Source organism: Pseudorasbora parva, chromosome 1, assembly GCF_024679245.1.
Source record: "Pseudorasbora parva isolate DD20220531a chromosome 1, ASM2467924v1, whole genome shotgun sequence".
Taxonomy (NCBI): domain Eukaryota; kingdom Metazoa; phylum Chordata; class Actinopteri; order Cypriniformes; family Gobionidae; genus Pseudorasbora; species Pseudorasbora parva.
In genome coordinates, this window is record NC_090172.1 from 12204079 (window position 1) to 12215457 (window position 11379).

The following is an 11379-nucleotide window of genomic DNA, read 5'->3' on the forward strand; positions in this document are numbered from 1 at the left end:
TGCTTTAGCGCACAGACTTGAAGGCTTAAATTCAAGCCTTAAAGGGGGGGTGAAACACTCAGTTTCAGTCAATCTCATGTCAATCTTGAGTACCTATAGAGTAGTATTGAATCCTTCATATCTCCGAAAAGTCTTTAGTTTTATCATATTTATAAAAGAAATATAGGCTGTACTGAGTCTTTCCGGAAAAAACCGAGCGCCTGGAGGCGTATCGAGTGGGCGGAGCTAAAGAATGACAAGCGTGCAAAGCGGTGACGTCCTCAAGCATGGAGAAACCCATGGCTATCTCAGCTAATACAGATAATGATCCAGAATCAAATCTGAGGGAGAAATAAATTGAACAGGAGAAACGGCAACATCAGGACGTCCGTCTCTGTGGTATGTAAGTTACTGTATTTAGTGGCCTCTCCAAATTTCTGTGTCTTTACTCGCAGTGTATGAGGAAATGATTCGGTTTATGGACTATTGTATGCGACTAGACCTTAGAAGTAGCAAGCAAAACGGTTTTGCACGTCAGAATACTGCAACGTTATACAGAACAACAATGGAGTAACCGTTAGCGCATTTGAATGACGAAGCACGCGATCGTGTCGTTTACTGATGTTTACTCATGCGTCCGTAGCCAAAAGCAGAGACATTTGAAGCAGTTTAAGTTAACTCACCGGCTGCTTCCAAAGCAGGACCGAACCTTTATCGCTGGGACTGCTCCGTCAAAAACACACTTCTTTGGTATGATTTGGTAAAGTCCTGACAGCAGTGGCGTGTAAATCCATTTTGAGACGCGACTGAAACGATGTTGTGAAGCTTCCTGTCATTTCTGCGTTCAAAACGGTTCAAATGCAGCGCTGCCTTCCCGGAATGCTGTGCTGAAGCGTTGAAGTCGCTCGACGTCACCCATAGGAATAAAGAGAATCGCGGCGCCACATAAGTGTTCACGGACGACTGGATCTGCATCTGAGAGACTGTTTACGGCGTGCTCTAGTCATGCGCGCGCGCACCCTACCAGGAAAAGAGCCTGTACGACCCATACAAGGACCTTCCGCTCTTATTAACGTCAAGTAGACCCATACTCGAAAAAAACTCGCCGAAACTTGTGAGAAACCGGAAGGAGTATTTTTGACACAGAAATACTCCATCAAACGTCCAACATTAGTTTTTGAAACTTTGTCTATGTTTAGGATGGGAATCCAAGTCTTTAACAGTGTAAAAAGCTCAGTATGCATGAAACAGCATTTCACCCCCCCTTTAAAAACCTGGAAAATGGTGCCTTCGGAGGACACATTTCAAGGTAGGAAGGCATTAAGGCACGTCCGAAGTGTTAGCTTCACTTCCTGTCTCCTGAGAGACCTTCATCTGATCGATTTTTGAAGGTCTTTGATATCCCACAATCCTGTGCGTTCCATTCTGTGACAGTTGAACTGAAAAAAAGATGGCGTCTGAAACAAGTTGGGTTTCAGGTTGTGTGTAAATGTACGTTTTTTACCAACATTTTCCACTTCGGATGTAATGTAGTAATTCAATATTTTTTTAGTTCTCACCAAAGCTCTCCATTTTGCTGTATATCATTAAACTGTTACACTGCCTTAGAAGTTTGTCTATCAGTGCTGTCGGGTCTCGAGTGACTAGAGCCAATATGAGAGGTCACTGTGTCTTGGCGTTTAGGCTGACATCCTTTTCGCAGAACGCTCTATCGTATCAGGGGGTGAGCTTTTGGAATAGTATCCCTCAGTCAGTGAGGGAAAGCACAAGTTTGCCTATTTTTAGGAATCGTTTAAAAGTATGGTTGAGGGACACACAAATATGTGAGCATCTTTAGTAATCATTAGCATATATACCAGATGTAAAATAGAGTTAGTGTTTTATAAAAATAAAGGGGATAGAACTATCAGTGTGATATGGGTTGTGTAATAGGAATTAGTATGGCATGGATATAGTGTATTATGGACTTGTATGTTGTGATCACTGTTATTGTCCTTTCTTCTCTGTATATAGCCTGTGCATAGTGTGTCTGTATGTAGTTATGTGTATTTATGTGTAACATCTACCTGTTTGGGGGTCTCCAGATGGAAATTAGCCTTTGGCTAATTATGCCTATAATCTGGCATATTTACATTTGTGAAAAATGTTCATTAATACGTTTTGTCCCTTTTGTCTTTTATTTCTACAATTAAAAAAATAATAATTCATGTTAAAAGCAAAAATACTTCAACTTTGCTTTTAGGGGGACTTTAAAAAAAACATGGCAAATTATTGCTGAAGTGAAAAAAGTTTAAAACTTAAAAAAAGGTTACAGAATTTTATGTTTATCTCTATGAACAATGTACAAAAATACTATAATTTTTAATATGAAATGTATAAAAACACATTTACTCTAAAACGGCAAGAAAATCATGCAAAAAAAAGTTTTTTTTTTCAAATTTGAACTTGATATCTAAAAAAAATTTGCTTTTAGTAAGATTTTGCTTGGGCGCAGTATCAAAAATTTCCACTAGATGAAATTCATCTTCCATTAATTTCCAATGCGCTCATTTTTGACAGCGAGGAACACAAGGATGACTACTTTCAGTACTATTTAACCTTTTTGAATAATGTCCATGTTTTTTTTTTTTTGTGTTTGTCACATAGCAAGTGCCAAAACCTTTACCAAGTTTCGTACCGTACCGATGATGTAAAAAACGTTAAAAAAAAAAAAAACGAAACGTTACATTTTTCCATTAAATAATTGTCAAAAATTACCATTTCATGACTGTTTCTTAAATGCTAAGTATTATGTAAAATTCACTTTTAAAGAGTGCTCAAAAATAAACTGTTCATTTCAGCACGACATCTTTCTTGAAACCCTTAAAAAATAGAAAAAATACTTTTCCTTTCACTCAAAAAAGGACATTTTAACATGGTATACTAAATTATATGTGATGTATTTTGAGCTGAAACTTCATAGACACATTTGGGGACACTTCTGGGGACACCTGAGACTTGTAAAAAGGGGAATTATAGGTCCCCTACACACTTAAAAAGTAAATAATGTCAACAATTTAACCTTGCATCCAAACCAAACTATTGCCCTGTGATGGCACATCATTTAAGACGCCAAGACACCAAGTAACAATAAGTGTTCTTTCAAGATAATACAATTTGTCATCAAACTCGATATAAATGATCTGCAGTTTACAAAAATTCTTGTGGTGTCAGCTTGGTGCCAATTCTGAGAGACTGAATGGAGGCATTTTCTTCCAAGAAACTGCACAAACTTTAGAAACTTCAGAAGTTTTTACAAAGGTTTTTATTAATGCTCACACAATAAGAGTGACAATTCAAATCAAAATGTAAAGTTAAAGGTTTCATTTTATTTTCTTTCAGTTTTCTTTTTCATTTTCAGTTTCTTCTTCACGTTTGGCTTTTTATTTTAATATCGGCAGCCTTGCTTCGATATTGTAGTGAAAATGTAACGTCAAATCAACAATTGTATTTTATTTTTCAATTTGATAGGGATTATGCATATTCACTGTGAAAATTAAATAATTACATTTTTAATTTTGTCATATTTTGAATAGTTTTCTATAATTTAATGGTTAGTCTGGTTTTAGTTTTCATTTTTATAATTTAATTGATTTATTTAAAATTGGCAGAAAATGCCTTCCATTAACCTGACGTGGTCATACTCAATTCTACTCAGAATATGAGTCTGAAACTGCTCCATTGGGCTGTAATTATGGGGTGTTTCAACCGAACCAGGAAAGACATCAATTGGATAGACCAACAACCAATTAGAGCAACGGAGCGACACATAACCTTAGTTGTCAAATGTCAACAGAACTCAACTGCACTGTGTTGCCAAGTCTGCGGATTCCCCGCGGGTTGTTTTCCATGAAGCGACCTCAATTATGTGATATATAGACCCCGGAATGCAAATTTTATCAGGTAACCTTGCCAAAATAACACACATTTTACCCCCCAAATGCCATTTTTTCCTGGGGATCATCATTTCTGAGAGAAATAGTAAAGATGAATGCATATACGAAAAATATACGTGCATATATGTGAATGCATATTCTCCATTTACTATTTGAACAAATTTAACCCAAGTGCCTTTGATGACGTGGACGATTACGTTACTGTTTATCATCTGTCCATCATCGTCTAAAGCCTGCCCGAACAGTTTCTGTTCGGGCATAATTACTCCTTTATGGATCAAGTCCAGACCGAACTGCCCGAGCTCAAATGTTGTGGGCGGGGCTGAGTTCAGCTGGCATCCAGGCTAGCCTTCCATATGAATGAACTGTTTTCTTGAAAGTTAAACTACTCGACTGAATCGTCTTGAGTTCAGATTGTACACTACAAACCCAGGCTCATTTCTGCAAAAAAAATAAATACATTTTTACCACGCTTCCTTCACATTTTGTAACATTCAAAGTGAATTATCTTGGTAGTGGCACGTTCAGTTTTCCTAGAAACAGATAACTGACCAATATCTCAACTAATGCGTCAATGATTTAAGTCAATTGTTGTATGTATTGTGGAAGTTCTGAAATGTCCAGCAAGTGGCGCTAAGGTTAATACTCTACCAAGTTTGAAAGTAATGTACCACCAACACTAAACCCTACACCAAACCAACCAATAGTGTTATCAGAAGCAAGCATTTGCTAAAGCAACTATATCTGTGGGGAGTTTCATGTCATTATTTGAGACTCGTCCCTAAGTATTCTGCTAAACAACCACAATGTGAGCTACCGAGCAAGTTAACTATGTCAGGAAAGCTGAGTTTATTATTTGATGCAACCATCAAAATGTATTAGTTTACAAATCATGCATATGGTAAGAGTTCTGAAGTCATAACATTGCAGGAAATGCGTGCAAATAAGTTTTTATTAATCGACTATCTGCACTTGTGATCATAATTTGTGTGAAAGGAATAAATTTTTTATTTTTTTCTGCCATTAGGGTTCATTTCAGCTTAAAACTGTAGTGACTTGTATATGTACGTTTTTGCAGTTTGGCAGAAATTCAGGTAGAGTTACGCTTTTCCAATGAGCCTATTTTATTCTCTCTCTCTCTCTCTCTCTCTCTCTCAATCTCTCTCTCTCTCTCTCTCTCTCTCTCTCTCTCTCTCTCTCTCTCTCGCTCGCTCTCTCTCTCTCTCGCTCGCTCGCTCGCTCGCTCTCTCTCTCTCTCTCTGACACACACACACACACACACACACACACACACACACACACACACACAATCACTTAGTCTCAGCTGTGCTCCTTTAGGCAATTTAGCACAGGCTACTTTTTTTTTGAGAGGTCACAGAGAGCGTAAAACACGCAAATTCAATCGGATGTATTCGACCATGTTCAACTCTGTCATTTTAAATTAGAACACCACACATCAATGTGGATAATCACACATATTATCGACTAATCCCAAAAATGTATATACACACACACACACACACACACACACACACACACACACACACACACACACACACACACACGTTGGTCTATGTGGTTTACAGGGACTCTCCATAGGCGTAATGGTTTTTATACTGTACAAACCATATTTTCTATCCCCTTACACTGCCCCTGCCCCTAAACCTACCCATCACAGGAAACATTCTGCATTTTTACTTTCTCAAAAAAACATAATTTAGTATGTTTTTAAGGCCATTTGAATTATGAGGACATTTGATATGTCCTCATAAACCACATTTATAGTGTAATACCAGTGTAATACCCATGTAGTTATACAAATTTGTGTCCTCATAAACCACATAAACAGGCTCACACACACACACACACTGGGACAATGTCACTATGTAATCTTACATCTAGTGATGCCTTTAAAAGTGTTTAAAGGTTACAGTGAAAGCTATTTGTGTTTCTCTCTTTCTCATTCATCTTTCCTTTTCCTCACACTTTAAATATTAAGCTGTTTCATTTGTTGAGTAGAGTTATTTGTCCTTGAGATGACTAGCTAAAAATATCTATCCATCTACAAAAACACATGCTACAAATTTTACGTGATAAATGGAGCACCCATTAAATGGTATTTTCCACACATCTTTTCCACTGTTATCAAAAATAAAAAATATATTTCCTGTTCTTGTTTTATTTTTGAACATCTGATTGATTGTAAACTTGCTATAATACTGTATATGTATAAAGACTATGCCTAATCTAATAGGAAACGCACATTAATGTTATAAACTAGTCTTAACAAAGAAAGTACAAAAAAAGTGAAACAGACATTACAGAGGATTTTCTAGTTATTATCCCTTGAGTTTTATCATGCCAACCAGTCGCAGACAGTTCTTTAGAAACCTAATGTTGAGTGTGTCTATGTACAATGGCCTAAGATAGATTTATTTATTTCATACTTGATGTTGAAACCCATCGCATACATAGTTAAGACAATCACAGGCTTGTAATGGCACCTTTACAGTCTCTAGCATATTCACACATCAATGCAAGGCTGTGGAAAAAAGTCTTCAGGAAACTTTCAGGAAATGTGTTATTCCCACCCACAAAACCCTAGCCAAGAAAATTCCAGAAAAGAGTCGTGCATTGTTTAAAAGAGGAGAAAACGGAAGTTGAACATCACAAAGAATGACAAAAACTAGTGTGAAAGTAGCTTAAAACTGATATTTGGGACTCACCAAATCAGACTCCTCGCTGGTTGAATGGTACATGTCTATGAACATCTGTCTGTGTGTGTGTGCAATATGTGTGTGTCAGAGAGCACTACTCCACCCAGTTGCTCTACAAACAATCCTAGTAAGAGAAGGGGGGAGAGGGGAAAGAGCAGTTTCCTCTCACTCTTGTGGGCTGAGTTTGAAGGGGCTCAAATATGTGCTTGTAAAATGAATGGTCTGTTAGTCTACATTCTGTCTCCTCCCAAAAGCACGTCAAGTTGCTCTGCTAAACCCAGAATTCTCTCTCTTTCCCACGCTAAGAAAAAAACCCCACCATGACAGTCCATCCCACAAACAACCCATGCTCTCTCAGACATGCGCGTAACCACATGTGCAGTCACACGTACCAAAGATTATATTAAATTAAATATTATTTAATGCAAATTAATTAACAAGTGACAGCCCTTTAACTCATTAATACAGATCTGGGATGTATCTGCTGAATACAAGTAATGCATTAAGTATTCTGAATTCAGCCCTTTTCTGAATACATGTTGTTTAAATACAGAATTAGACAGATATGAAAGAAAGTGAGAAATGTCACATGTTTGTCATCTTTCGCTCTCCACTTACATTGCCAAACTCTGCCCCCTAAAAATTGCCCTCAAAAGTAGTTTTGAAAAAAAGTTTTTCAAAAACAGTCGCCAAATATGGAAATTTAAAGGATTAGTTCACTTCAAAATGAACATTTCCTGACATTTTAAATTGACAAGGATGCCATCCTAGGATTTTTAATGATCACAGAGAGTCAGGACATTGGTTTAACATCTCATCAGAAGGATGACACTAGTATTGTAGGAAGAATATGAAAATCAATGTAGTACTAGTACAGTTGAAAGTGTATTTCAATACTTCCTGGAACTAAATTTGGCCCACTTATAATGTATAAAAATATACTTTTAACTGTACTTGGAGAGTAACAGTAACAGTTTACATCAAAACTTTTTTTGTATTACAAGTATGCTATAAAAAATAAAAGTGTGCTGTAAACTATACAGTTTATATTAAACTAACTATTTTTTACTAACCATTCAGAAATGTCCTGTTTCATTCTACATGTTGTCACTTCTTAGTGAGTGTTGACCAACTCCAGTTTGAACATAAAAGTCTGAACAGTTTCTGACATTATCAGTGCCATTATCTATACTTCTGTATGAGGTAATCATGTTTTTCAGGACTTGAGCAACACATGAGCTCTTGAAGCTCCGCCCTCTTCTTGAAAAGAGGCCAGCAGCGCATTTGCATTTAAAGGGACACACAAAAACACGCATTTTTGCTCACCCATGCTTAAAATTTTAACATACTTTAAAAAATAATCTGTGGGGTACTTCACATACACACTCAGGGGACATCAGAGACTTATTTTCCATTTAATTATTGGACACTTGTTTTGTAATAGCCATTGAAAAAGTTACAACAATCCCATATAGCAGGGTTTTTCAAAACCATTCCTGGAGCCTCCCCAGCACTGCACATTTTGGATGTCTCCCTTATTGGACACACCCAGCTCAGCTCATGGAGTACTAAACTAATCAGCTGATGAGTTAATACACCTGTGTTAAATAAGACACTAATAAGGGAGACATCCAAAATGTGCAGTGCTGGGGAGGCTCCAGGAATGATTTGAAAACCCCTGCCATATAGGCACTGAAGAATGCAGAAGTAAAGCGTGTCATTTGAGCGAACAATAGTTCCAGCATTGAACCTCATTAATTTCAGTGTATCTCAAGCACACTCGTACTGGCAAATTTATGAAATTACTGTATATTTTAAGATTTGATTGCATTAGTTGACCTCTCAAGAATCTTGATAGAAGTGTTATTTTATTGAGTGTGTTATAGTTGATGTTTATGGTTATATAATAGATTGGTTAATTTATATAATAGAGCAGTTATATAACGTGAGCAGCACTGCAACGTCTACTATATCCAGATGCCATTTGTCATATTCTAAGAGTTTTTAGTCTCACTGGGATCTTTCTGTTGATGAGTTTCAATAAAGTAGCCCATTCAAGGAATAACATAACAAGATTCTGATTAGACAGTATGATTATTGCACAGGTGTGCCTTAGGCTGGCCACAATAAAAGCCCACACTAAAATGTGCAATTTTATCACACAGCACAATGCCACAGTGTAACAGGGACAAGAAAATGAAAATTGGGACAAGACAACACAGGGTCATTACATAGCGCCTCTTTGATGTCCTGAAAGGCATTCTGAGCCGTCTCCGTCCACTGAATTTGGACAGGGCAGTTCTTCTGGGTCAAGTCGGTCAAAGCTGCTGCTCGAACAGAAAAATCAGGCACAAATCGTCTATACCACCCAGCCATACCTAGGAACGCTCTCACTTGGGTTTTTGTCTGAGGGAGGGGACAGTCTTGAATTGCCCGTATCTTTTTAATTCGGGGCCTAATTACCCCACCACCGATCACATACCCCAAGTATTCGGTCTCCTTCTTGGCTATGGCACATTTGTGGGGGTTGATCGTAAGACCAACTGATTGAATTCGCCTAAACACCTCTTCCAGATGCTCAAGATGTTCCTCCCACGATGAACTAAAAATTACGACGTCATCTAAATACGCGGCTACGTATTCTTCCAGCCCAACCAGTACCTGGTCCATTAATCTTTGAAATGTCGCTGGCGCCCCATGCAGGCCAAAGGGCATAGTGCAGAAATGGAAGAGTCCCCAGGGGGTCTTAAAGGCGGTCAGCTCCTTTGCATTGTCACTCAATGGGACTTGCCAGTAGCCTTTACATAAATCAAGTGTGGTCAACCACCTAGCCCTTCCAAGCTGGTCGATCAATTCGTGGGGTAGGATAGGAGTCAAATTTGGACACCGAATTCAGATACCTGAAGTCCACACAAAAGCGTAGACTCCCATCTTTTTTAGGTACCAAGACCACTGGGCTACACCACTCACTTCTAGATGGCTCAATGATACCCATACCCAGCATTTGATTCACCTCCTCCTTCAAAGCTGGTAAGAGACGTTCCGGAATACGGTAGCTCTTACGTCGGGTCGCAGCTCCCTCATGCAAGATGATGTTATGATGAATCAGAGTGGTGTGCCCCGGTTCCTCCTGGCACACCCCTATGCCGCAAATCCTTTGAAGTGGTGACTGTTGAGTGGGTGAGAGATGATTGAAGTCCATGGTGTTTGCTGAAGGCAATGGTAGGTATTGCTCCTCCACTTCATCTTCATCCACTACCTGCCGGATCATACACACCTCAGCCACTTGGGGCAATCTCTCATGCCATTTCTTAAGCAAATTAACATGCAATACCCGACTTGAGCGCCGCTTTCCTGAATTGGCAACTTCATACGTAGTAGGTCCCAGCTTACGGAGTACTTCACAAGGTCCCTGCCATTTAGCAAGCAGCTTGCTACTATCACTGGGTAGCATCACCAACACCCTTTCTCCAGCCTCAAAACTTCTGACCTTAGCCTTTTGATCATAATACTGCCGCTGACGTTGCTGTGCTTGGACCAAGTTTGACTGGGCAAGCTGAGTCATGCTCTTGAATTTCTCCCGCATCTGGAGAACAGATTCTGAGGAATGCAGCTCAGATAGGAATTGAGAGTTGCTAGACCACACTTGCGGGCAAATTGAATTTGCTGCCGCTAGGGTGTGTCTAGATTTCTAGGCTAGGCTTGAGCGGGCAAATGCTCACATTCGATGGCGTCTGGCGCTTTGGAGAGCTGTTCTCTTCACGGATGAATCCCTGTTTTGGCAGACACCATGTGTGGCGTTTTGTAGGTGAGCAGTTTGCTGATGTCAACATTGTAGATTGAGTGGCCTACGGTGGTAGTGGTGGTAGGGTTATGGTATGTGAAGGTGTATGCTATGGACAGCGAACACAGGTGCATTTTATTGATGGCATTTTGAATGCAGAGAGATACCGAGATGAGATCCTGAGGCCCGTTTTTGTGCCATTCATCTATGACCATCACCTCATGTTGCAGCATGATAATGCACAGCCCCATGTTGCAAGGATCTGTACACAACTCCTGGAAGCTAAATACATACCAGTTCTTGCATGGCCAGCATACTCACCGGACATGTCACTCATTGAGCACGTTTGGGATGCTCTAGATCAGTGTATGCGACAGCGTGCTCCATTTCCTGCCAATATCCAGCAACTTTGCACAGCCATTGAAGAGGAGTGGACCAACATTCCATAGGCCAGAAAACAACCTGATCAACGCAATGTGAAGGAGATGTGTTGCACTACGTGAGGCAAATGGTGGACACACCAGATACTGAGTGGTTTTCGGACCCCCCGAATACAGTAAAACTGCACATTTTAGAATGGCCTTGATATGTCACACCTGTGAGGTGGATGGATTATCTCGGCAAAGGAGAAGTGCTCACTAACACAGATTTAGACAGATTTGTGAACAATTTTTGAGAGAAACAGGCCTTTTGATAATATAGAAAAAATATTGGATCTTTGAGTTTTGCTCATAAAAATGGGGACAAAAACAAAAGTGTTGCGTTTATAATTTTCAGTGTAAGAGAAATGACCACTAGAACCATAGATGGTGGAAGAGGAACTTGTTGGTTCATTAGCCATTCCCACACCATAACATTTTTTTCTCATGTTTTGCTTTTAAATAAATTTGTATAGATTATCAAATCACTATTATAACATTAAAACATATATTTTGGTCACTTTATTTGTATTGAAGTATTAAAT

General features: G+C 39.0%; 1 protein-coding gene across 1 annotated transcript in view; it reads right to left on the reverse strand.

Moving 5' to 3' along the window:
• The window catches only part of cacnb2a (calcium channel, voltage-dependent, beta 2a), a 67089-nt gene extending 60352 nt beyond the window's left edge, over window positions 1-6737 (reverse strand). Inside the window, exon 1 of the mRNA XM_067423682.1 lies at window positions 6641-6737. Coding sequence (XP_067279783.1) covers window positions 6641-6685 — 45 coding nt within the window. The 5' untranslated portion in view covers window positions 6686-6737. The remainder of the gene's footprint in view (window positions 1-6640) is intronic.
• Window positions 6738-11379: the final 4642 nt, after the last annotated feature.